The sequence below is a fragment of the Rhinolophus hipposideros genome, assembly GCF_964194185.1.
Source record: "Rhinolophus hipposideros genome assembly, chromosome: 10".
Taxonomy (NCBI): domain Eukaryota; kingdom Metazoa; phylum Chordata; class Mammalia; order Chiroptera; family Rhinolophidae; genus Rhinolophus; species Rhinolophus hipposideros.
In genome coordinates, this window is record NC_138056.1 from 79189569 (window position 1) to 79216924 (window position 27356).

Sequence of the window (27356 nt, forward strand, 5' to 3'; positions counted from 1 at the left end):
GACACACTACGACTATAATAACCTTAACATCAAACTAAAATATTTTTCTAAATTACTAGTGGCAGAGAGAATAAATTAAGGCAGCACAAACTAGAATAGAAGTGGTGGGAACAAAAAGCACAAAATGAATGAGAGATACTATAGAACTTGGAAAAAAAGATGGCAGGGGTAAGAAAGGAGAAGAACTGAAAGGAAACACAAATTTCAAGCCTTGTGACTGGGAAAATGCACAGCACAAGGTGATGCAGTGTGGAAAAAACACCTGCTGTAGGTTCAGAAATGTCCGGATTCAAAAGCAAACATACTCTTAATGGCAAATTATTCAACCTATTGGACTCTACTTTCTCATTTATAAAGGAATAATAACTGTATTTCTCTTGCTGAGTTGTTATAAGATTTAGGGATAAAGTTTGTAAGGGGGTTATCAATGCCTAACATACAGCAGGTGCTAAATAGTCACTATTCTTATTAGAATTAATCAAAACAATAAGCACAAAGAGAAATATTCTTCCGTTTCCCAGTATTTGTAGGTCCAAATAATTCCTCTAATTTTAGATTCTATCCAGAGAATATGAAGATAACCTAACATTAAGATTTACTATATGTGCAGTGATACAAGGAAGACAAACTGTGTTAGTTTCTTACCCAAGAGCCACACTGAATGGCCAGCCTAAGATAGCCCCAGCTGCTACTCCGAGCACAGCAATGGAAGTCTTGTCCATAAACCAGCCAGTCATGGCTATCAACGTAGTATACATACAGAAGCTACTAGGAAGGAATGCTGCAAGAGTAAAGAAACAAAAAAAGGAGACAGAGACAAGAGTGAGATCTATTGGGTATCAATGATTAAAAATCTACCTACATTGCAAAATGTCCATAATCAGGAACATATTTTGAGCAATGCTATATTAAGAAATGGGCAGCAAAGTGATACTCCTTTAAAAAAAATAAAGTGTGATTATTTTCTCACTCCTGTTTTTTAGGTACCAACACATCATGCAAATATATAATATCAACCATGCCATCCTTCTCCTGGCATGTACCCCAAATCTAAAAGTTGCAGAATTCCAGGGCCCCAGGTACACCCCCAGATTATAGTTCCAGGCAAGGAATGTGCTTCAGGAAATTCAGAACCACTGATGCCAATCTATTTCTGAAGGGGTCTATTTTCTGATAGTGTTCTGAGACTGTCCTGGTGACAACCTGTGTCCCCCCCAGGAATTCTCAGAAGGCTTCTCAGGGGCCAAATGCTGGATGGCAGCACTGCTATGCATCCTGCATTCACTGACATAGACCATTTTGACCTTTTGATGCCCCCCTAATTTCCATCTAGCGTTACTTTGTGGTGTATACAGCAGAGGTTCTCTGCAACAGTGACGTTCAATCGAACTGTTTCTACCAACTCTACCCCAAAATGCAGATCTGCCTCTCCCTGCTGTATGAGGCCTGCTTTACCTAGCACTAGGGAAGAAAAGACAGTACCAACTCTAGTAAGAACCACAAGGAACAGGCATTCTGGTTTAGGAAACTCAGCAAAGAGTTCAGAGGCTCTGTATCAAAGGATACCTTTAACGTATCTGTGCCTTAACATCCTCAACTGAAATTACAAAACTAGACACTCCCAGAAAGCTCCCTCACATAAGAATCGATTTTAGGAGCAGCAAAATAACTAAAATAACATGTGAGGCACAACCTTCACAGATAAATGCTAAATAGTATTGACATGATCCAAAGCTATCCATTCCAGCTGCCAATGTAGAGGACAAGGGGAGCAGAGGAATCTGAGGTCTCTGCCCGCTCAGAAGGTAGAGCACAGTCTCATTTAGGACAGTGGCTCTCAAAGGCGTGGAGCCCCGAGGTCTTTGCAGTACAACATGGATTGTGATAGTCAATGAAGAAAGACATATACTTTTGTGCTGGATACTATTTTTTGTGTATATTTAGTGCACATACCAGATTCTGGTACACACAAGCAGAAGCTAAAATTGAAATAATTATATCTACTAACTTAATTTTTCCAGAAAGTTGGGAACAGGCTACCTTTTGGCAGCAGGCCATCTCGGCTTAGCTCACAGAACATAAATGTTCACTGGCAACATAGTATGAAAGCTAGCACTCTAAATTAAGGTTTCGATTCTCAATTTCTACAAGCTTACTATAAAAAAGAGCCCAATAGAAGATGTACACTTTTATAGAATACACTGCAAATAATGGGCAGAAAGCAGAACTATCAAGAACAGGGGTTTCAGGCAACAAAGACCTTCCTTGAGCAAAATAACAAAATTATTTTCCTTTGCCCAAAAACAAAGAAAGGCAGTGGGTGTCTGAGTTTTTCTGCCTTGAGGTGATAAAAAAAATACAATAATATAAGAGAAAGCAACCTGATAAAAATGACAGCTCTAGCACTTAGGAATTCTTTGACTTTCAGTAAGTCATTTCACCTTTCTAAGTTTCAGTGTCCTCACCAACAAAAAACGAGAACAATATTTATCTTACTTAGTTCCACAGGATTGTTGTAAAGGTCCATCAAGATCATGCGGGTAACAGTAATCTGGAAATTACTGACATGTTATAGAATATAACCTATATCTGGACAAGTTCTTTCAGTGCAACTGTGAAACATCGATGAACCTGTATATCCTCACCTGCTCTCTTACTTACCTGATGATGAGCAAAACATGCCAGTGCTGAGAACCAAGAAGGCTAGCATCATTCGACTCACATGCAACCCAAACTTTTTGCACACAGCCCTAGGAGAAAGGCAAACTATCAACATAGCAAATCTTAGGGATGGAAATTTCAAATTAAAGAACAAAAACATGCCTACATCACAGAGAACCCTGACAATGTAAACCTAAATACAAGTGTCTCAATAGGTCTGTTAGCAATTTTCATGTGCATAAAAAACCCAATCGTTCTTATTCCTCATGCAGGAGAGAAGCTGTCTCCCTAAGAGGAAATGGATATTTCCTGCGCTAAAAGTATGTCTGCTACCAATAGGAAAACATAATGATGTTGTGGAAAAATAATAGGCCTCAGACTCAGATGGGCACAGGTTCAAATTCAGGGTCTGCCACTTACTAGCAGTGGTACCCTTGGTCTAGTGACATAATCACTGTGTCAGATCCTTCACCTGTAAGAGGAGGATAATGATAATACCCACTTTGTAAGGTTTCTGTGAGGACAATACATGGTAAAATGCTTAGAAGAGTGCCTAACACAGAGTTGCTTAATAAATGACTGTTACTAGAAAAAAACACTAGGAGATACATCAATGTGTTAATAAGTACTTATCTAAGTCAGTGTTTCTCAAACTTAAGCAATTACACACTTCCTTTTACTTCTTTCTTGCAGGTTTTCAAAAAAATATTAGAGATTATTATTGCTTCATTCAGTCAATATTTGTTCAGACATACCCATGTGTTAACCATTTTCTTGCTTAGTCTCCTTATTCCATCTCAGAGCTTCTTTCTGAAATAATTTTGCTTCTTTCTAAGTATATCCTTTAGATGTTCCTTTAGTGAAGATCTATTAATGGCAAATTCTGTTTTTTGTTTGGTTTCTTTTTCTTCCAATTTTTGTCTAAAAAGTATTTAGATCTTGGTCTTAAAAGATGGTTTAGTTGAGTACACAATTTTAGGATGACAATCATTTTCTCTCAGCACTTTGAAGATACTACTGTTTTTGTCTTCTGGCTTTTGAAAAGGCTTCTGTCAGTCTAACTGCCTAACATTCCTTTCTAGGTATTCTATCAGTTCTCTGTCAATTTTTAAGATCTTTTTCTTTGTCCTTGGTGTTAACAACAGTTTCACTAATTCCTTTTTAATTTCCAGATCAGGATATGTTAAACTTCATGAATACGATGGTTAGCATCTTTTTTTCATCAATTCTGGAAAATTCTTATTGACTACTTTCTTCAATATCTCTCCCCATTCTCCTTATCTTCCCCTAGAATCTGATTAGGTATATGTCAGATCTTTCAACTCTACCATACACGTCAGTGGACATATAGGTTGTTTACAATTTTGACTATTATGAATAGTACTGCAACGAACACTCTTTTTTCTTAACCTCTTTTATATTTCCTTTTATTGTCACTCTGCACTGCATTCTTTGTAATTTTTTCAGATTTTCTAGTTTACTTGTTCGCAGTATCTAATCATCTGTTTAAACTATCCACTGAATTTTAAATATCAATTATTATTTTTTTAAGTTCTGAAAGCTCTGTATGGTTCTTTTACAAATGTGCCTGGTCATTTTTGTAGTCTCAGTTCTTTTCATCTTTTTTTATTTTATTGTGGTAAGAACACTTAATATGAGATCTTACCCTCTTAACAGATTTTTAAGTGTAAAACACAGTATTATCTATAGGCATAATGTTCCACAGCAGATCTCTAGAACTAATTCATACTGCATAACTGAAATTGTATCTGTCCATTGATTAGCAATTTCCCTTCCCCCAAAGTCCTGTAAACTACAATTCTATTCTTTTTTTTTTTTTTTACAATTCTATTCTTTTGCTTTCATGAATTTGACTATTTTAGATACCTCATATAAGTGGTATGATGCAGTATTTGTCCTTCTGTACTGGTTATTTCACTTAGCATAATGTCCTCAAGGTTCATCCATGTTGTTACATATTGCAGGATTTCCTTCTTTTTTAAGACTGAATAATATTCACATTCCATATGTACATATAACATTTTTCCCCATTCATCTGTCAATGGAAATTTAGGTAGTTTCCTAAATTTGGCTATTGTGAATACTGCTGCAATGAACATGGGAATGTGGATATCTCTTCAAAATTCTGATTTCAATTCTTTTAGATAAATACCCAGAAGTGGGATTGCTGGATTACTGGTAGTTCTATTTTTAATTTTTTAAGAGACCTCACACTGTTTTCCATAATGGCTGTACCATTTTGCATGCCTACAAACAGTGCACAGGGTTCCAACAATTTCTCTACATCCTTGCCAACATTTGATGTCTTTGATTTTTTTTTTTTATAATTGTCATTGTAACGGATATGAAGTGATCTCACTACGATTTTGACTTGCATTTTCCTGATGATTAGTGTCAGTGACTATCTGTTGGCCATTTGTATGTCTTCTTCAGAGAATTGTTGATTTGAGTCTTTAGTCCATTTTATAATCAGATTTTTAGTTTTTTTGCTATTGAGTTGTAGGAGTTCCTTATATATTTTGGAAATGAACTTATCAGATATATGGTTTGCAATTATTTTCTACTTTGTAAGTTCCTTTTCGCTCTATTGTTTAGTCTCGTTTCTTATTCATGTTTTCAATTCTGTCTTTCATTTCTTTAAAAATCTTAAATATACTTATTTTATATTCTTATTTTGATAATTCCTAATAAACGAAGTTTTGCAGGTCAACTTTCTGCTGATTGTTCTATCTGGTGGCTCTCACTCACAATGTCTTGATCACTTCTGTGCTTTGTTATTTATTTTTATTATAATTTCTTGTTCACTAGAACTTTATGTATAGTAATTCTTTGGCACCTGGGCTAAGGATTCACTTCTCTAAAGAAATTTTACATTTGTTTTTGCAGCTGCCTGGGGTACTACCAACCCAGAACAATTTAAAATAAATTCTCTTGGGGTTTAAGGGACCATGTGGGTGATTTGAATTCAGTCCTGAACCCATATGAAGACCTACTTATGGTTACAATCCTCAAAGACAGCACTGGCTTTCTTTTTTTGGTAAACTGGGCAGCCTTTATTGACTGATTAGTTGGAGTGCACTGGCTTTTTTTTTTTTCCTCCCCCATTCTACCCAGAATCAAGGCCAAAGAATTTTTTCATCTGACATTTTTAGCTGTTTTGCAGTGGGAAGATGTTTAATAATGATCATTAAGTCCAAATCCCTTTTAAGGCACTTTTAAAATAATAATTTTGTTAGGTTTCATATAAAAAATGTAGCTATTTTTTTATTACTGGAACACTTAAATGCCACTTCCACTAATATTCAATCAACCAATAGGTACTTGGGGAAAGGCAATGAACTGGGTGCACGTTAAAAGCAGTGAGTCCCAAAGGAGTAAGCTGCTATCAGATAAGCTCGAGCGGAAGAGGTAAATCATGATCCTATATCTTTGGACTCAAAATAAGGCTGTACTAAACCTTACCAAATAAAAGATCAGTTATATATGTATTAAGAAAATTAAAACTAATAACATGAAGATACAGTATTTATGAATCTCAGGAAAGAAAGTGATATTCTCCTCCAAAGGTTTGTTTCAAACAAGAAATCATATTTTAGATATAAGTTTAGGCGCTAGAAGGAAAGTGTTTTCTATTTTTAAACACTGCCAATACTATCAGAGAAATAATTTATACTATATTGGGCTTCCTCATAGCACTTTTAGAAGCAAAGCTTTTATACTCACTTGTAAAAGTAAAGTTCACAAATGCAGCTCACAAAAGCCAGAAGACATCGTAAAAAGTAAAACACAAGAATCTGAAAGAAACCCAGAACAGGAAAACAGAAGGCACAGATAAAAGTTAGCAAAACGCTAATGAAACTACTCTCATTAGTAATACCACAAATTGGCATAATCTTATAAAAAGCAATATGTATCCAAAAACATGCAAATTTTCATATCCCTAAATCCAGTATATCTATTTCTATGATTCCAGGTCACAGAAGTAACCATGTGAGTAAATATGTAAGTAAACATGGGACAGGGATTCTATTCATGAAAATGTTAACTACAGCACTATTAATTTAGAAAAACTTATTTAAAAACTACAAAATGTCCAATTATAGGGAAAAGGTTAAATAAATCATGCTAAAAAAAATCATGCTATATCTATTTCATGGAGCATTATACAAATATTAAAATTTATGGTTACAAAACAATGGAAACATTCTTATGATATAAAGTTCATTCATTCAACAAGCATTTCTCAGACAATTATAATTGTATAGATGGAGATGTGAACAAAACCAACTCCATCTCTGTCTCCAGATTTCATTTCATTTTTAAGTTCCATGCTGTGATCTTTGATAAACTTCAAGTCCTTAGCAAGCATATCAAAGCTTTGTTGATGATTATCTGTGTTCCTTACAATGTAGCCATAAATATTTTTGTTAGCAACAGCCGAAATAGCATGATAACCAGTTTGAGATAAGTATCAAACTGGTAATAGTAGCGATTATAAGCAATCATCTATCACAAGACCACCAGGAGGTATGGCCCCTAGCACTACTGAATTCTTTCCCTTCCTCTTGTCAATCACTAGTATCCAAATTATACTATAAAAAAAGTACTGTAACGGGTATGGTAGTGGAGAATAATTTGTGCCAAACTGCTGAGCCATCTGTCTGCTCCGGCCCAATCTTCCCCTAAGAAAATTACCTTATAATAAATTCTGCTACAGTCTCTGGAGTTGCCTGCTTTGTCTTTCAGTCTGAAGACACATTCTCATTATGGCGGCCATTATACCTCTATCCCACAGTCGGACAATATATTAGGTACCGATTATTACAAAACACTGAATGAAAATGCATAATACAATATTATTCATGCATCAGAGTTATAGCTATGGAAATCAGAAGTACACGGAAAGAAATATAGTAAAATGGTGAAAATGGCTGTATCCAGTCGTGAGATTTAGGTGCATAATTTTTCTCCTATCTCCAAACATCTGTAATGTGGTTTTATTAATTTTATAATTAAGAACATCAATTTAATAAAAACAAAAATAACAAAATAATAGGGGTTGTACTGAATAGTTTTTATACTATAGTATACTGGTATGTTTAAGAGCATTGAATACCTCAAAATATAAGCATACTTAAATATGTATATATGGTTAAAGCATATAACACGGAAATACTTTCCATATTCATCATTATAACAAAAAAATTCCAAAAATAGTTCATGAAGTAATAAATAAAAGCCCAGATTCATTCATTAATAAAAATGTCCTGAAAACCTACTATACAATGAGCACTATTCTAGGAATACAGATATTTTAGTACAAAGTGTCTTTGTTTAAGAACTCCTCACCTAGTGGGAAAAACCCACTTACAAAGTTAAAAATTAACACAAGTTAATATAAGAATTGTATTTGAGAGCAGGACAATGATGCCCCCAAACAATGAACACTCAACTAGTACTTGGAATCTGATCAGTGCAAAGAGACACAAAAAATAAATGTGGTGTAAGAAACAGAATTTAAAAAACTAAACTCTATATATATAAATGAAATAAAATCCAAGTGATTCACCTAACAAACCATTAACACTAATAAGGAAATTCAGCGAGATTTAGATTAACGTCAAAAAGCAAAAATCAACTGTGTCCCTCAGTACCAGCAATGACTACCTAAAAAAGTTACAGAAAACAAGGTACCATACGTAATAGCAAGAAAAAGTATAAAGAATCTAGGCATTAACCTATCAAAGACTGCATAAGACTGAAATGGATTCATTTTAAAATTTTTATTAAAAGACACAGAAAACCTGACTAAACGGATAAATATATCATTTTAGGGATGGAATAACTTAACACTGTAAAAATACTCATTTAAAAATTAATATGTAAACTCAGTGCAACTCCAATGAAAATCCAGCAGAATCTGGGGGAGAGGCAAGCTCATTCTAAAATGATATTTAAAACACAAATTTTAAAATGGACAAAGTGAGAAATTCATCGACCAGATATTAACACACATTACAAAGCCGTAATAACAACAAGATGGTACTGCCTGACAAATTGACCAATGACATAAAGAGGCCAGAAACAGACCCATATATATGAGATGAGGTATATGGTAGAGATATTACAAATCAGAAAGAAAGGTGTATTATTTAGTAGATATACTAAATATCTACTGGAAAATCTAGCTCACTACATAGCAAAAAATAAAGCTAGATCTTCCCACAATTTACGAAAATAAAACTCACATGGATTAAAGTCTTGTATGTAAAAGGTAAAATTATAAAGCTAATGGAAGAAAATACAGAAGAATAACTTTGTGACCTGTGGTGAAGAAGGATTTCTTTCAGAAAGGCCCTAAAACCTACCAACCACAAGTGAATAACTAACTGGTTTGACTGTACCAAAATTAAAGATTACTGTTCAATAAAGGACCATACACAAAGTTAAGAGAGGTGACAGCCTAAAAGAAAGGATTTCTAGTATCTAAAACTTACAAGGGGTTACTATTGAGAACTTCTACAAATCAGGAGAGGAAACCACAAAATCCAATTAGAAAGCAGGCAAAGGATGTGAATAGGTAATACACAGAAAAGGAAATCTGAATGACTAATGAAAATATGAAGAAATGCTCCCCTTAGTAACTTAGTAATAATCAGAGAAATGCAATTAAAATGAAAAGCATCTTACATACATGAGAAGGGCAAAAATTAGAAAGTCAGAAATATCAAGTGCTCAAATGTGAGGAAGCTGAAATATCAAACATTATTGCAGGGACCGTAAAGTTGTATAGCCATTCTAGAAAGTAATCTGTCAGTACTCCATGAAATTAAGTAGCCCATGGATCTGTGTATGGGATCCCAATCCTGAGTGCATGGTTCAGAGAAATTCTGAACCATACAAACGGATCCATAGGGAGACAAAACAAAGGTATTCTTGTTTAGGGTAGCAAGAAGTTGGAAAGGTAACTATCACTAGGAGTGCCAGTTACTACCACATTGTCTCTAATCAACAACTTACCGTTCTCCACTCAGCATTATGATGCTGGGTCTGGAACCTCTACAAGCTACCAGTCTCCCTTCCCAAGTAGTTAGTTCCCTGTTGGCACCCACTGGCAAAACCTAACAGGGAGAAGATTGGAAGTAAAAACAAGGGACAAAGGGAAATCTTCATTCCTGTTCTGCTTGCTGTTTGTATCTTTAAGAGGAATAGTGATGTAGAGGAAGAATTGTCTGTTAAATATGTCAAATTTGAAGTGATAGTGGATATCCAAGTGGAAATAAAAACTTTGAGCACTGCATATTGTCATTTCTCCACTAAGTCCTTCATTCTATATATTGTTTCTCTGATAAGTTCAAAAAAACAGAAATGAGATTCTAGGTGAGGGAGACATAGAGTTCTATCACTTTCTACAGGTGTTACTTTTCTGATCTTTTTAAAATGCAAATGTAATCATGTCTCTCCTGTACCTAAAATCTTTCGATGGCTTCACAATATACTTGAGGAAAAAAATCGAATTTCTTAATAGAGCCTACCAGGTGTTGTATAAATCTGGCCTCTTTCTACCTCTTAGTCTCATCTAATCCACTCCACCAAACCTATTTATACGAGAAGGCCATGCCGGCCTTCTTTCCAGACTCAGGGCCTTCCTCCCTCATTCCAATTCTTCCTTTACCTAGAAGACAACTCCAACTTACTTACCTTCTAGTTCTCTAATCAGGGACTTCTACTTCATGGAAGATGGATTAGCCATACTTTTCCCTATTCCTCATGCTACGTAAAGCCAAAAACTCTGGACATTATACATAAAACAAGCATAAGAAAACGCCAAAAGGTGGAGAGAAGAAGGCAGACTGGCTAGGGATTCTGGGACTGAGGAATAGCATCGTGGTGAGTTCCCTGGGTTTCCTTTCTGTCTTCTACGTTCCAGACTTGGATTAAAGAAGTTGGCAACTAGAAATGCCAATGAGCACAAACAAAAAACACCAACGAGAGCCTGCTCTATCCAGCCAAAAGACCATGAAAGAGGTAGCCTAGCAAGACAGAAAATTTTTAGACAATAACCACTCTATTCCATCCAAGCATTCCAGAAAAAAAATGTAGCCCCACTCCCACCCATGCCATCAAAGGTCCAGTAGGAAGCCAAGACTTTTATCTTTGCTAATGGTAATCAGCTCCCTCCCGCAGTGTCAGTGAAGATCACTTGTAGAGCCTGGACGTCCACCTGCCCCCAACCTAGCAGTACAGTCACGCGCCGCTCAATGACGAGGATGTATCCCTATGTGAACATCATGGAGTGTACTTACATAAACCTAGCTGGTCGACTGCGACCATGTTTACCTGAAAACAGGACCAGGTCTTCTATTAAATTTTGCTCCACAAGACACATTAGGGCTTATGCTCAGGGGATGTCATCCTGAAAAGTCATGCTAGGGCTTATTTCCTGGTTACGTCTTATTTTCGGAGAAACACAGTACACACACAAGCCACACAGTATAGCTTTTTGTTCCTAGGCCATAAGCCTGTACTGCACATTACTGTACAAAACATGAGATTTAATCAAGCACAAGAGAAAATGATGCAATCAAGAGATACAGTAAACATGAGATATATGAGGCTGCTATTGGCCTAACATGGTATAATGCTTCACAGCAAACTTTTTTTTGTAAGTAGAAAGAGTATACTCTATAATAATGATAAAAAGTATAGTATAGAAAATACATAAACTATTAACATAGTCTTTTTTATATAATTATCAAGTATTATGTACTTGTATGAGCTACATTTTCACACAACTCAAAGTGTAGTAAATTTGTTTACACCAGTATCACCACAAACACGTGAGTAATGTGTTGCATGTGTCCTTGACCGAAGTGCCATTATGTATTGCACTACTATAATGAGGTGCCTTTACCCTACCCACCGGGGTGGTATCGGTGGAAGCCTAGTGGGGAACTTGGACTTCTATCCCAACTTGCAGTAACAAGGTGGAGAACTCCCTCCTCTCTCTTGCTGGAGTGGTATCAACAGAAGGCAGCTAAAACAGAAGGCTTCAATAAGAGCCAGAAGAGCAGTGCACTGCAGAGGAAGCATGCTGGACCCATGAGTAGGATCCAGAGTCTCATAATGTAATACCCAAAATACCCCAAGTTTCAACTGAAAATTACTTGTCAACCAGGAAGATCTCCAACTGAATGAAAAAAGTCAGTCAATAGATATCAAAAAAACAAAAACAAAACAACAACAACAAAAACAAAGAGAGCGATGTTACAATTATCTGACAAAGTTTTAAAGGAGCCATTATAAAAATGCTTCAATGAACAATTAAGAATATGCTTGAAACAAATGAAAAAAATAAAAAGTTTCAGTAAAGAAATAGAAGACATTAAAAAAAAATGAAAGGTAAATTTTACAACTGAAAAATATACTAACCAAAATAAAAGCTCAATGAATAGGGTCAACAGTAGAATGGAGGGAACAGAGAGAAGAATCAGTGAACTGGAAAATGGAAGATTAGAAATCGCTCAATCTGAACAACACAGAGAAAAGAGACTAGGGAAAAAAAAGTCTCAGGGACTTGTGGAACTAAAATAAAATACCTAATATTCATATCATTGGAATCCCAGTAAAGGAGAAAAGGGGCAGGGCTGAAAAAGTACTCAAAAAAATAACAGCTAAGCACTTCCCAAATTTGGCAAAAGACCTAAGCCTAAAGATTCAAGAAGCTAAATAAACTCCAAACAGGACAAACCCAAAGAAAGCCACGCCAAGACACAGCATAGTCAAATTTCTGAAAAGTAATTAGATTAGGTCTCAGTTAACTCCTAATTATTCTTCAACACTGTTCAAATTATCTTCTCCTAATATCCTAATATCCTCTCCTAATATCCTATCCCCCTGTTCACTATAGTCTTCCTTCATAAGACTCACTGCATTTATAATTACTTGCTCAATGTTTATCTTCTCCATTAAACTATAAATTCTACTAGGGCAGTGATTTGGTCACTGTTACATCCACAGTAGTTAACAGTGTTTACCAAATAAAAGATGCTCAATTAATATTTGTTGACAATGAAAGAGTGATTCTTCTTCAAAAAAAGTTCCCTCTTAACCACCAATCTGTTTTGTCCTTTTCTCAAAACTATCCCAGAGACTCACCTCTTGATCAGTTGTGATTGCTTCCAGGTTGGCCTGCACTTACCTTATTAGTTTGTAGAATTCTTGCATGAAATGCAGCTGGCCAGGCATGAAGTAAGAGGTAAGCATAGGAGCGAATGGCATAAACTGGGGAATATTCCCAAGTCTGAAACCCCTTCCCGTAGATGAGGTAATGTGTCTGAAAGTACAAAACAAATGGATTCTGGGTTATATTGGCAAAAAAATCCTTGTTAAAAGGATGCAGATGAAGTTTCTAGGCAAAAATATTAATGAGCGAAGATACACAAAAATGCGGAAACTCTCAACAAGATTTTCAACTAACGGATAAGAATTAAAATGACCCAATATTGAAAAATATTAGGACATTATAAATTAATTCTACATTATAAATTAATTCTACAAGACTGTTATTTGATCAACATTAAAAATTCGAATTTTATCTTCTATTTATTTTTTTAAATACTCATTAACCAAAACAGACAAACTCTAAATTTTGTATTTTCCTTAAACTGCCTATACTAAACATTCTTTATTTTTTTGATGTGATCAGAAAATTTGACTTCTGTATTTTCTATAGCAGGAAGTCAACAGGCTTATAAATCTATAAATCAAGAAATAGAAGTATAAGCATACTATTTAGTAACACTGTTTTAGTAAACATCAGAAGAAATAACGGAAAAAAGTTGAAAGAAAGTGGTTGCCTCTGGGGACTGGGATTTGAACATAAGAAGTGAAACAAGGAGCTAATGTTTTTCCTTAAAGTTTTGTAGTAATGGTTATCTTTAAAGACTATCTCAAAGTATTATTTTGATTAAAAATAATTTTTAAGGAAATTACAAATGATATCTTTTTGTAAAACAGCCAAATTCCCTATAGCCTTCAATAGTAGGTAAATCATCAGCCTACAATACTAAAGTGAAAATAAAGTTCTTTTGCTAGTAGTCACTCTTGTGTATAGTGTTTGCATCTTGATCGGTAACAAGGTCCCAAGCAGTGGAACCAAGAACACAAAACAAAGAAAGAAAGAAATCACCTACTGGTTCCCAGTAGTTGAATGTTTCATCACAGTCAGAGATGTTGCTCAGGAGAGCAGCACATAACCTCGCAGAAAGCAGACACTTGAAAGCAGTAGATCCTTCAGGTGCCCAGACTTGTCCTGCTTTGTTCGCAGAGAAGCTGCTCAAAAACAAAAAAAAAAGTAAGTCAGGAAGGACCTGCTAACTAGAAAGACTAAAACTAAACATAAAGGAAAAGAATGGCAAGAGACATCAAAGCACTCAAGTATTCACCTATAAAGGTGAGTCATTACTTGTTCTTAGATCAACTGTAATCATCCCTTCCACTTCCTGTTTTTCACGTGTAAAGTAATTCATATACTTTAATTCATTGCATCTCCGACGCTCCATTTATCCCATGCCAGCTAATCACTCACTTGAAGACCACAAAACTCTCATTCTCTCTTTCTTCTCTTAAGGTCATTAGTTCCCACGGTTTCATTCATTTCTCCATCTGTTCCAATGTATAGAGGCCTAATATGTGCAAGGTTCATAACCTCTTCCAATTCCATACGTTGACAGCTGCTTTAATGCAGTCCTAACCTCCCCGGGCTTGAGGAGCGAGGTGATTGCTGGTCCTACAGATTGGGGGGGGGGGCCCACAAATTAAAGTCAAGAGTCGGGACTTTTGTGAGAAAGAAGGAAGCAGTGAGAGGCAGCCGAAAACAGTAAACTCTGTGCTCCTGCCAATTTCTCCCAGAGGCTCTGCCAACGCAAACACCCGGACGCCAGCCCACTCCGGCTGGGCCTGGGACAGGAGCTTCACAGACCCGCACCCCAGGTTTCTTTACAGAAAACATGGGACCTGAGGTGGGGCGTCTATGACGGGGTGACGACCGAACGCTGACCCGCCCAGGAAGAGCGGGAGGACGTGGGTGCAGAGGCCACCCGGCCCTCCGGGCGAGAAGGCCCGCCCCAGCGAAGCCCAGCGCGGCGCCGGCGCGACCCTCCCGGGGTCAGCCCCTCGCGGCGCCGCCGGCCCGGCCACGCCCCCACCGCGACCGCACACCTACTCGGTGCGGGGCTCCGCGCCGCCCGCCTCCCGGCTGCACAGCAGCTCCCGCAGTCTGTCCGCGGCAGAGGCCGTGTCCCCGGCGCTGCCTCCGCTTCCCTTCAGGCGCTGCCGAGCCCCTCGGCCCGCCATGGCCTGCGTGGGTAAAAAGGGTAGAATTCGGCACCCTACGAAGGCGGCGAGCGCGGAGACATAGCTTTAGCTGGCGAACGGTGTCCGCCGAGGGACAAAAGACCTTGACATGCGCAGACAAGACCAAATTACAGCGTTATGGGACCGATTGGGGCAAATCCCTGAGTAGAAAAAGAATCGAACCTGAGACTTTACTTTTACCGTCATAGTTGTCCCTTCCCCATACTTGTAATGCTGGGCATTCCTCCCTCCAACTCTCTTCCTTCACTTTTCAGCATTCTCCACTACTACAAAAAAACCGTCCTTCAGCTCGTCTATCACAAAGTAATTAAACACCTGCAAGGTGAGTACGCGTAGATATATTCAGTTGAAAATCATAGCACAGCTGCCTATCAAAGGGTAAGTCCTTAAAAGGTCACTGACAAGTTGCCCTCTCTGTATTTTAGTAAGAGTGGTAGGGACAGCCCAAATGGCAGAATATAGAATGAGAAGAAAAGGGAAAGACTTGAAGAAATTTTGTGCAGCAAATTCAACCAGACACCACTGACTGCCATTGCTACTACAGCATAATGGTAAGCATTTTACAGTTTTTATCCTTTTTAAATTGTATACTCATAACAACCTTGTTTTATCAAGAAGGAAGCTGAGGCCCAAGGTTGCATAGTTAGGAAATGGTGGAGCCATATACTAACCCAGGTCCAACCCAACCCAGGAGCCGTATTCCAAACCAGAACTTACTACAAAGCCCATGCTCTTCCAACAAGGAGATCAGGAGAAAGCTCTTGATTTCATATGGGCATTTTTACAAGTATACGGGCATCTAGATGGTATCATGCCTGTGACTCCCAGGGTTCATTCACCTGTTCCTGACACTGTGCCCACTCCCCCAATCAAAGAGCTCTTCCTACCCTGTGGTGCTCTGTACCAGTAACTAAAACAAGTTTATAGAGGAAATGCTAACCTTGACAGGGTCTAAGGTTGATTTCATACTAAAAATTTCCAAGTATTGAAAATGGTGATTGATGATATTGCTCAATTCCCATGTGCAATTATTAGTTACCAAGTTTGGACATCCCAGCCTAGCTATATCTCATACATCCATCTCCTTTACATTTCACTCTAACATCAGCTCCTCTTTGCCTCTACCTAGGACTACAACAGCATCCTTACAGGGATCTCCTATCTCAAATTCATCCTGTGTAGCACTGTCCAGTTAATTCTCAAAAGCATGACTCTTGTGTCACTTCCTTAATCAAAACTCACATTTTTCTTATTGCTTGCCAAATAAAGTACAAACTTCTTATTTTTGCATTCAGTCTTTCATGAACTAACTCCAGCCCCACCTGCTTTTCTAATCTTATCTCCCACTACCTTCCTATACACATTTTACATTCCAACTAACTAGCTTGAAAAGTGCCCCAAATGTGCCCCCTTACCTATACCTCTGCTCATATGCCCGCTACTTGGAATGCACACCCTCCCTTGCCTAACAATCCTATGAAATCCCTGCCTTTAAGATCTAGCTCAAATGTAACCTCATCAATGTACCAGGCACTATTGAGGATAAAAGAAAGCTGTAAATCACATTATATGCCCTTAATTAGTTTATAGTCTATGTGGAGAGCTAAGAAATACATGTGTCCATAAGAGATCCCTTGATTCTTCATTCCTCAAACTTACTCCTACGCCAGTTTTCCCATTCATTAATGACCTCTATTCTTCCAGGTGCTCAGGTCAAAAAACCTAGGGATCCTTCTTGATTCCTCTATTTCTCTAACTCCACACTCTCCACCCATGCATGTATATTTAATTCATCAGCATGTCCTTCTAAATAGTACCCAGTCTAACAACTTCTTACACCCTGGTCCAGGCCACCATAATCTATTGTTTGCAATATCATAATAACCTTCTAATTTGTTTCTTTGCTTCCATTCTTGCCTTCCGATATGCTTTTCTCCAAATACAAGAATAAATGAGACAGTTATTTCCTTCACAATTTTACAATACAATTCCAATCAATGGAGCCTAACTATTAACAGGAACATACATGAATCCACATTAGAGTACCCCATTCTTCAGTCCTGGGCTGAGCCAAGCTCACAGTGTCTCTTAGAGATGCTTACAACAGAAGGACCCAGAATCTAGGCAGGCAAACTTTAGAGTGAGTCACAGTTGAGAGATTACTGTGAAAAAAGACTAGAGAAGGAGTACAGTAACAAAGTGGCAGAAAGAACATGGGCTGTATGTAGAGTCAGACAGAGCCAAGTATGAACTCTAAATCTGACACTTATTGTTACCATGACTTTAACCGTAGTCAACCACAGAATAAAAATAATGATGATACCAATATTAATTATGGAGTACTTGCAACTTACCCAAGCTAATAAATGTTGGTCTGTCTGACTCTAAAAACAACTCTTATAAATTCCTTTAGTGAAATGATACTATAAAGGGAAGAGAAAATGACAGTGTGGAAGATGTATTTTAATATGTATACGATGAACACTAGAGTTCTACTGCCTCTTTAGCAATAGAGCATCTAAAGTACAAGATGTTGTTTTATTTGTTTGTTTTCCTAGCCGTTACTCAGGATCAAAATACTGCACAACTCCAAAAATCACTAATCACATTATAGTCTATAAGTTTAAGTGACCGAGTCACAGATATCCTTATAATCAACAGTGGGTATAGTCACAAGGTAAATATTAAAAAAAAAAAATAGTCCAGAAAGGACTACCAGTTACAAATTGGTCTTGGTCTTTTTCATCCCACACCCATGAGGATCACACTGTAGAAATGAATTTACTAAACTACCGAGGTGTCACATGTAGTCGTTGTTGAATCTCTTTCCTAAACTGGGACTGCATTGATGTTACCTGCTGCTGGGTAAGGGCTTTGTCACAGGTCTGGTAGGTCAATCTATAGCAGAGACTGACCTGTTCAGTCTTGGGATGCTGAAAACAACTGAGGAATTGTATGGATATGACAGTGTCCTGGGACACTGCTCGGGCCACAGTATGAAACTCTAGTTCATCAAATCCTTTTTTCTCATCTAACCAAAAACTAATATCATGCACAAAGCATGGAGGACATAGGGAATAGCTTTTAAAGGGTTCTGTTTTCCCAGGAATAAAATTATTCAGGAAACGTTTATCAAAGGTCCACAACATCCTCCAGTCAGAGATACCCCAAACAAGCATGGCTAATAGGTCCAAGTTCATAGACACAAACACAAAATCCTGGTCTTTGTGTATAATGCTTGTAGCAGGTGTGGTAACAGATCCAATAATCAGATCCTTGGCAAAATCTGGGCCAAAATTATGAGACTTCACATTAATCATATAATCTTTCCCATTTGGTTGAAAGGCAAATTCCACTGAACTGCTCAGTTTAGAGCCCTCCGGAAATGTCTGAGTCAGAACGCTATCTAGAATGCCCTTCAAATGATCCAGTAGTGACTGAAGACAGCCATCCTTCAGATTTTGATTAAATCCAAGGATAAATAAAGTCTCATGAAATGCTGGCATTGTAAAAGGCAAGATGAGGCACTTCCGAAAGACAGGTCCACTGAGGATGTGCAGAGAACCCGGGAGGAAGTCTGGTGCTTGAATGATAGCCTGAACATGAACTAGGAGAGAAGGTCTGAGGCAGACCTTGGCTTGGCCATAGATTCCTTCGTGAGCTTCTTCCTTACCATCTCTTCCAGAGCTCTTGGGAAGGCTAAGTTCTGAAAATGACTCTAAAAAGTCCTCCATGTCTTGTGTTGTCCCACCAGTTAGGGGCTCAGAATTTGAGTTATCCTCAAGGAGATTAACCCAAAAGGCTGCTGATAGATCACAGTTCCAGGAAGTGAGAACACTGGTGTCTCCCTGTGGCAGCAAAGGGAAGGAGCACGTCAGCCTTTTTAGAGGGAAAGCTTTGCCCACTTCAGCAATCAGTTTCTCATTTATGGTTTTGATAGGATGACATGAAGATGCTTCTAGGAAACCCCTGTTTAAACACAAAATGACATTTTTAACTTAAAAAAATAAGTAATTATAATTAGCTAGAATTAAAAGTACAAATAGCTGAATAAAAAAGAATTATCCTTAAGTTGATCCTGAAAGGAGATAAAGAAATCATCCACCATAAACAGAGAAATCATATGTTTCAGAATTCTGACAGCCATCATCCCTACAATATACCAGAAAATATGACAATTTTCAATTCTAAAGAGGGTTATGGAGGCCAGATTGACAAGTATTCACAGCACTAACATCATAAACAGTATATGTAGCATTCGTTCAATATACGGTTGCCATCAAGCCAATCGGGATACAGCTAGAGACAGAAGTGATTTCTGGTAAAATAACAGTTACCTGTTCAATTTTCCTGCAAGTGCTTCTGGTTCTAGAAAGGAAAACCACTGGCCACCCAGTTTGATCCTGAAGACTCTTGGTTTCAAACCGTCCAAGGGTAAGCTCTGGGTGAAGATATGGTTCACAGCACCTTCTATGTGAAAGGACTTATCTTGACTCCTGGCAAAATAAACACCAAGTATGAAGTCTGTCATTAAAGAAAGCAAGTGTTTCTAGAAATTGAGTCAGAAAATTGGCAAAGAAAAAGTTTGCCTATGAAATATTTTTATCATTAGTGAGAGAGATGAAAAGGCTTAGACTTCTGGTATTACTTACCTATATCCAGTGCACTTGTACCCCGGCACAGCCTCACAGCTGAAGGGATGCACATCACTTAAAATGAATCCCCCCAGAGCTGCCATGGCAACCACTTGCCAACTGTTGTGCCATTCTCTTGTGGGATTATCAGCAGGAGTCCCACCTTGTCCTCTACACAATGCCACATGGACTTCTCCTTCCTCTGCAAGAACCTCTGCACAGCTAATGAGGGGAGGGGGACACCAGCCATTTATCAGAAACAAGTAGAAATTAGCACAGGAGTTAGCTGTATATACATGGTTTGGCTGTGAAATAATTAAAATTCATCATATCCATTTGCAAAGGTCTACTGGACTTCAAACATGCAAAGAAAGTAGCTGGAAGTAAATAAGAATATAAATTCAATGTTCAACTTATAACTGATACTAGTGGCTGACCAGGTTGTATTTGCATTGTTCATCTACCGGTATATCAATGTCTGCCAAGTTCCTATACATGATTCACTGATCAAGCTGTTCTTCCCCTTGGAGAAAGTTGTTCTTTTCACTCCTCTCTTGCCTATTAAAATTCTATAGTAAAAATACTAACTTAAAATACTGCCTCTGTAAAAAGTTTGTTAACAACTATGATCCAAAGAGACCTCCAATTATATCACATTTTCGTATAATAGTGTTAAGCACTGTTTTAAGTTCACAATTTTATGAGGTAGTCACCGTAAGAACCCGTTTATAGATGATGAAAAAAAGGATTAATACCTAAAATCAAACAGCTATTAAGTGGTAGGTGCGAATTTGAAGTCAGGCAGTGTGGCTCCTAAATCCATAGTCTTAGCTATTAAACTATACTGGCTACCATTATTTTGCATTATCCAAGGGTAGTCCTCCCCTTACACGTCTGCCTTTCCAACTAGATTGTGGGTTCCTTTGGAGCTTTATACGGTATTCTCTCTAAACCTATCCTAGTAATTTACACACGTATGCCTAATCTCCCATACTATTATGTTTGAGTGCAGTAACTATGTAATGTACACCTTAAACATTTTGTGAGTGCTCGCCTTTCCTCACCTCTGGAAAAACTTGGCAAGCAGTTCCCTGTTCCTAGCTACTCCAGCTTTGCGTCCACAGTGCGGAAAGTTAAAATAAATTCGATCAAACTCCCTGTCGTGCAGTTCAAAGGCATCTGCCAGCTGGGTGCAGTCCACACCAAAACGTATCTTGGCACCTGGCATGAAATATAGGCAGGAGGATGTCTTAAGACCTGGAACCAGAGAAAACCTCTCCCTAACCTGAACCGTGCGAAACAATCCAGGTTTAGGCACAGAGCCGGCTTTCACTAAATGTCCGCGGGACCTTCAAGAGCAATCCCACGTTGCCTGAATCCCCAAGTGCCCACCCTTTCCACTTTGGGCCACGCAGGAAGCTGGGCGGGGCTTCGCGGAAGGGGTGACCTCACTACCTCGCTCGTGCAGGCGCTGCAGGTTCTCCCGGGCCACCGGGTCCCGGGCTAAGTCGGTCGGATGCTGGAGGCAGGTGGCGGTTAGACTAGTGCTGGGATCAAGGGTCTCGCTCAGAGCGGCGGCGAAGGAGAAATTCCCCTCCCCAACCAACAGGAGGCGCCGAGGGGCCATGGCCTCAACTTGCTCCCCGCTCGCGTCCTCGGAGGCGCTCATTTATTACGTCACTTTCGCGGGTCGCTTGCCAGCCACTCTTCATCGGTCGCTTGTTAATGACGCACCCGCAGCGCCTGGTTGCCTTGACAAAGGAGTACTGCGACTTCCCGGGAGGGAAATAACCATGCGTGCAAAAGCGAGACGCCGACCACGCGGCCCTCTCAGTCCCCCACTCACTCGGGAATGTCAAAATAAATGCCTTTTAGCTCGAGGACTGCCTTGAGCGATTTCGTTACACCTGCATGAGGTCACAAGTGAGGCAAGTGGGGCAGTGAAGGAAGCGGGGCAGGGCTGAGGCCAAGCAGAGGTTAAGCTGTGTTCTTCATGTTCGTGTCACAGAGGATTTTATAACAGTCTTCATCTCATCCGAAATGGCTGCTGCCCATTGTCTCAGCAGCTCGGAATTGCTCCAGGTGCCTCTATCTTCTGCCTTTTATTTATTCAAGAAATACGAGTGCCTGTTATGTGTCACTGTGAGGGTGGTTAGATAGGTATATGGATGAGCAAAATGGGGTCTACGATTTCACTGAGCTTGTAGTCTGGTGAAGGATACACAACAAAAGAGGCAATTCAGATATAGTGGGATGCCGTGCTATGAGTGGAGTGATTTCAAAAGATTTTAAATAGGAAGATGACACAGATTTTCAAAAGTCCAGCTCTCTTCTGGAGAAGGATTGGAGAAGAACGAGGCTGATGGCAAGATCAGATAGGAGGCTACTGCAGTAATAGAGACTAGGGCTGATAGTGACCCGAAATGGATCTTGGCGGTAGAGATGGAGAGTAGTGGACTGATTCAGAAATAAACAAGACCTAGTGATTTGGATGGATGTAAGGGGTTAAAACAGAAATCAGAGTCAAAGATAAACCACAGGTTCCAGGAGTGGACAACTGAGTGGATAGTGACGTTTGTCCTTACAGTCCCAGGACAGTGTCACCTTGGTCTACAGTCTGAGTACTAGGCCTGCTGGACTTTGTGGGACCAGCTACTCTTTAATCATCATGCTGTTTGTTGACATCACTACATGCATCTAGCTTCACAAAGGCACGTGATGTGAGGACAGTTGCTTTTAAACTTACAGTATTGACTTTGTCCCTACCTGTGGAAAGGTGGATGGGTGGTGACTCCCAAATCATGGCCGTCTGTTCATGGTGATCTGGTTGATCCACATTATTTCTTTGCTTGGAGAACTGGGAGAGCCAGGTTTGGTGACATCTCTTTTAAAGAACATGGACCAGAAGAGTAAGGTTTTCTGTTACTCTCCTATAGAATCTTCGAACAGAAGCTACTCAGCATCAAATTACTCTTCTTCGGGGAAGGTATTGTCTTCCTCCTAAGCCAAGAGGCCAGACTTAATTTTTGGACAAAAAAAAAAAATGGTTAGGGTTTTGATTTCTATCAAAAAATTGAAATTCAAACATTGGTCATCTGGTATGTGCAAAGCACTGTTGATTGGAAGGACAGGCAGAAGGAGAGGGTGTGATAATGAATAAAACACATCCTGCCCACAAGGATGTACAATTCGGCATAGGGGATTCAACACATACTTCAAGAACTCTTAACACATGGTAGAAAGTTATAAATACAGAAAGATATGAACGTAAGTTCTGTGTGAGACAAATGAGAAGTTAACAAGAGAAGGCATATGGAATAAATGTATTTGAACTGGGCCTAGAGGGAAGGAAACTATTATTTAGTGATCACTTATTGTGTTATCTAGTTTTCCAACTCTCGCTTCTCCCTATTCTCTTTGACTATAGCAATACTCCTAATCCTTAAATTCCCACATCTCTAAATTAGCTGAACATTTAGCTGGTTCTCCATATAGTATTGGGTGTACTAAAATTCCCTCCCTTTTTGAGGGGTAGTATTTAATCCATATAGTAATCCACTACTGCTGAGTGAGAGGATAGGTGAAAGAACTCGTGGACCTGGAGAAAAAGAAACAGAATTACAATTAAATTGGCGGGAAAGCCTAGATCCATAGTAAGATGTGCTTATATTACGCTTGGCCAAGAATGAGAAAGGGATGCCTCTTCTGCTTTCTGGTTTGTGCAACAAGCTTTTCTATTCTTACCTTTTCCCAGAGACAGTTCCTCACCTGTTTCCTTGCAAACCCACACTATGGCAGCCTCATTAATGCAGATGGCCACGCTGAAGTGTGGACAGATTGGAATGATATGTCCAAGTTTTTCCAGTATGGATGGAGATGTACCACTAATGAGAATGCCTATTCAAACCGCACCCTTATGGGCAACTGGAACCAGGAAAGATATGACCTAAGGAATATTGTGCAGCCCAAACCCTTGCCTTCCCAGGTACTCCAACTTTGTTTCCTTCTGTTAGCAAAAGAAATACCAGTGGCTATTTGAGAGGCAGGAATCTGATAACTTCCAATGCTGAGTTCTGTCAGGCTTCTGTTCAGTGAAGTAGTTTGGGGAGGGCAGCAGTCCTTAGCCTATCCCACTTTAATCTCAAATTGAATATTAATTATTGTAAGGTAATAAAAGCGTGGGTAGTACTCTTTCTCTTGCTTCTGTTTAAACTTTATTCATCTACAGAAAACATATAATGTCTTCTGACTCAGACTAGCCTTTCCCCTGGTCCTTATTTACCTAGACTTGTCATTTATTCGTATCTTGCCCTTATATCTCTCCTAAACAAACAAACAAACATACAAAGGTTATGGAAGTTAGTAGGACATATAGAACTCTAGTCAATTTAAAATATGACAGAGCCTGTTAGAATTCATGTCGCTGTGTCTTTTATTTCCCAATATTGGTTATAGACTCCTATATTTTTAACATTACTTTTTCTTTCCAGTTTGGACACTACTTTGAAACAACATATGGTACAAGCTTCAACAACAAAATGCCACTTTCAACCCATAGTAGGTGGACAGTTCTTTCTGATTTTTATGTTCTTAGGACCCAACTCAGGCCTAGAATGTAGAAGGAACTTAAAGTAAGCTGAATGAGTGAATAAGTGTATGAATGAGTGGACGATTTCTGTTTTCTCAGTTTTGACAGGAGTCATTCTCTATTCCCTTAGAAATAACAGTGAGGTTGGCTACCAAGACTCCTTGCTATTGACTGATTCCACTTGTCTTTGCTTCTCTTTTCTCCTCCCTCAGGATATAAACGAGAGCCTCACTGGTTTCCAGGACATCAACCCGAGCTGGATCCTCCTCGATACAAATGCACAGAAAAGTCAACTTATATGAGTAGCTATTCAAAACCTCATGTTGGGCATCACTGTGTGTGTGTGTGTAATCAAAATAACTGCCAATTTCAGGGTCCAGGATTCTAAGAAAGAATAAGAAGCTTCATTTTTTCAGAGTAGAATGTTGGAGGGATCAAATTCTAAGCACAACCAAGAATGTAGCAGACTATAGCGCAATTTCACTCTCTGAATAAATAAAGCACAGAAAATGTTCTCTACCCCCCCTTTTTTTTGGTTTTAACCAAGATTTAAATGTAAAATTTAAGTTGATTACATCTACTCTTAGTTCTACATTAGGGGTGTTGTGGGAGAGCATTAAAAAGGATTATTTCTAAAATCTGCAACCACTCTGCTCTTCCCTGCCTTCCATCAGTAGCAGAACTACAAAATCCAGTATGACTTAGGTTACGTTTGGCTAGATGATTTCTGGGCGTGAGCCTGGTAGTCATGGTGATATAGTGTAACTTTATTGTGATCTTAAGAAACATCCCTCTAAAGGACTAGGAAAAGAAAAATAACTTTTTTGATTATTATAGAAAATTTAAAACATACAAAAGTAGACAGAATATTATAAAGAACTCCCATCTTCAAAAAGTTATGACCAATTTTATCCCCCCTATCTACTTTCTCTATTTTTTAAAAATTAATTTTGGGGCAGGTCACAGAAATTACATCATTTCTTCTATTAAGACTCCATTTATGTTTCAAAAAGATAAGACTGTCAATTTTTGACTCCCCACAAAGATCACCACAGAAACTTGTTGATCAAACAAGCGTGAGTTATTAAACCTGTAGCGAGGAACATCAAGTTGACAGTCTTGTTAATGATTCAAAAGGGAATGTTAGGGTAAGGTATTTTCAGAAATTCGGGATAAGGGCTCAGTTGGTTTAAGTTTAAGATGGGTCTTTCAAAGTGGAGGACTGATAGGGATTGAGAAAAGGTTGTGATTTATTTAGGATTAGTGAACACAGGGAGACAACAGTCTTAATTTTAAAATGGCAAAACTTATCAGCATTTTCCTATTTTTTTGTCTCATGTTTAAGATGACAATATAGTATATATTACCTCCCAAGCCTTTATTATTTTATGTTATAGATATGGAATTTATGTTGACTATGATGTTGGGTAGTGACTAAGTTTCATTTTTGTCTATATGTCTATCCCAGCGTTCGTTATTGAAAAGATATACTTTCTCCACTGCTCTTCAATCAACTGTCTGTGTACTCTTAGTTCTGTTTCTGCATTCTCTATTGTATTCCATTGGCCTAATTGTCATTCCTTATCCTATCTTAGCTATAATGCCTTAATTATCTCACTATCTTAATTACAATAATTTTACAAGCCTTAAAATCTAATGGATCAGATCCTTTCACCTTGTTTTTGACCCTTTGCAGTTCCATATAAATTTTAGGATCACCTTGTCAGTTCCTACAGAAAGATACTGTTTGGATGTTGATAGAAATTGCATTGTATTGTTAGATCAGTATTAGAATTTGAGTTGTTTCTTATTAATTTTAATAATTCATTGGTGTGTGTTCTTTCGATATGAATACTATTTTAGAAGCACATATTTTATGTTTATGTGTTATATATCTTATTCTATTCCCTATGTATCCAGCACAATTTTTTTGTGATAAAATATACATAACATAAAATTTATCATTTTAACTATTTTTATGTATACAATTCAGTGGCATGAAGTACACTCACATTGTTGTACAATCCTCACCACTGTCCATCTCCAGAACTTTTTCATCATCACAAACTGAAACTCTGTACCAATTAAGCAATAACTCCTTATTCCCCTCTCCTCCCAACCCCTGGAACCTCTATTCTATTTTCTGTTTCTATGAATTTGCCCATTCTAGGTACCTCATATAAGTGGAATCATATAATGTTTGTCTTTTTGTGTCTGGTTTATTCCACTTAGTATATTTTAAAGGTTCATCTATGTTATAGCATGTGTCATTTTTAAGACTGAATAATATTCCATTCTATGTATATACCACATTTTGCTTCTCTATTCATTTGCTGATGGACACTTGGTTGTTTTCACCTTTTGGCTATTGTGAATAAAATGCTGCTGTGAACATTGGTGTAAAATATTTAAGTTCCTGCTTTCAGTTATTTGGCGTATATACCCAGAAGTGGAATTGCTGGGTCATATGGTAATTCTTTTTAACAGTTGGGAAACACCACACTGTTTTCCACAGTGGCTGTACTTTTTTATATTCCCACCAGTTGCAGTTGCACAAGGATTCCACTTTCTCCACATGTTTACCAAGACTTATTTTCTGTTTTGTTTTTGTTTGTGTTTTATAATAGCCATCCTAGTGGGTGTAAAATGGTATCTCATTGTGGGTTTTTTTAAAGATTTTATTGGGTAAGGGGAACAGGACTTTGTTGGGGAACAGTATGCACCTCCAGGATTTTTTTTCCAAGTCCTGGTTGTTGTCCTTTCAATCTTAATTGTGGAGGCTGCCACTCAGCTTCAAGTTGTTGTCCTTTCAGTCTTAGTTGTGGAGGGCACAGCTCAGCTCCAGGTCCAGTTGCCATTGTTAGTTGCAGGGGACACAGCCCACCATCCCTTGTAGGAGTCAAACCAGCAACCTCGTGGTTGAGGTTCGACTCCAACCAACTGAGCCACCTGGGAGCTCAGCGTCAGCTCAGCTCAAGGTGCCGTGTTCAATCTTAGTTGCAGGGGGCACTGCCAGCCCACCATCCCTTGTGGGACTCGAGGAATCGAACTTGCTACCTTGTGGTTGAGAGCCC

General features: G+C 38.4%; 3 protein-coding genes across 6 annotated transcripts in view; 1 reads left to right on the plus strand and 2 right to left on the minus strand.

The window, feature by feature from the left end:
• The window catches only part of ALG9 (ALG9 alpha-1,2-mannosyltransferase), a 94291-nt gene extending 79126 nt beyond the window's left edge, over positions 1-15165 (minus strand). For 2 of the 4 annotated variants that reach the window (XM_081062285.1, XM_081062286.1), the window contains exons 1-6: positions 14909-15165; positions 13878-14016; positions 12884-13018; positions 6406-6476; positions 2662-2750; positions 646-781 (exon numbers count right to left, since the gene is read on the minus strand). In XM_081062285.1, the coding sequence (XP_080918411.1) occupies positions 646-781; positions 2662-2750; positions 6406-6476; positions 12884-13018; positions 13878-14016; positions 14909-15039 (701 nt within the window). In that variant the 5' untranslated portion in view covers positions 15040-15165. Of the gene's footprint in view, positions 1-645; positions 782-2661; positions 2751-6405; positions 6477-12883; positions 13019-13877; positions 14017-14129; positions 14252-14272; positions 14854-14908 lie in introns of those variants that run through there. The other 2 variants (XM_081062287.1, XM_081062288.1) reach the window with 2 other exon arrangements.
• Positions 15166-17026: 1861 nt separating this feature from the next.
• Positions 17027-21373, minus strand: FDXACB1 (ferredoxin-fold anticodon binding domain containing 1). The gene is made up of 5 exons (XM_081062284.1): positions 21150-21373; positions 20759-20915; positions 19713-19916; positions 19398-19556; positions 17027-19029 (listed from the first exon to the last, which is right to left on the minus strand). Exons 1-5 carry the CDS (start codon positions 21361-21363, stop codon positions 17850-17852), a joined length of 1914 nt encoding a protein of 637 aa, XP_080918410.1. The 5' UTR covers positions 21364-21373; the 3' UTR covers positions 17027-17849.
• A 248-nt stretch (positions 21374-21621) lies between these two features.
• On the plus strand, positions 21622-24825 carry CFAP68 (cilia and flagella associated protein 68). The gene is given in 5 exon segments (XM_081062289.1): positions 21622-21776; positions 23449-23679; positions 24185-24251; positions 24495-24655; positions 24657-24825. Coding segments are annotated over 5 exon segments (525 nt in total). The 5' UTR covers positions 21622-21734; the 3' UTR covers positions 24681-24825.
• Positions 24826-27356: the final 2531 nt, after the last annotated feature.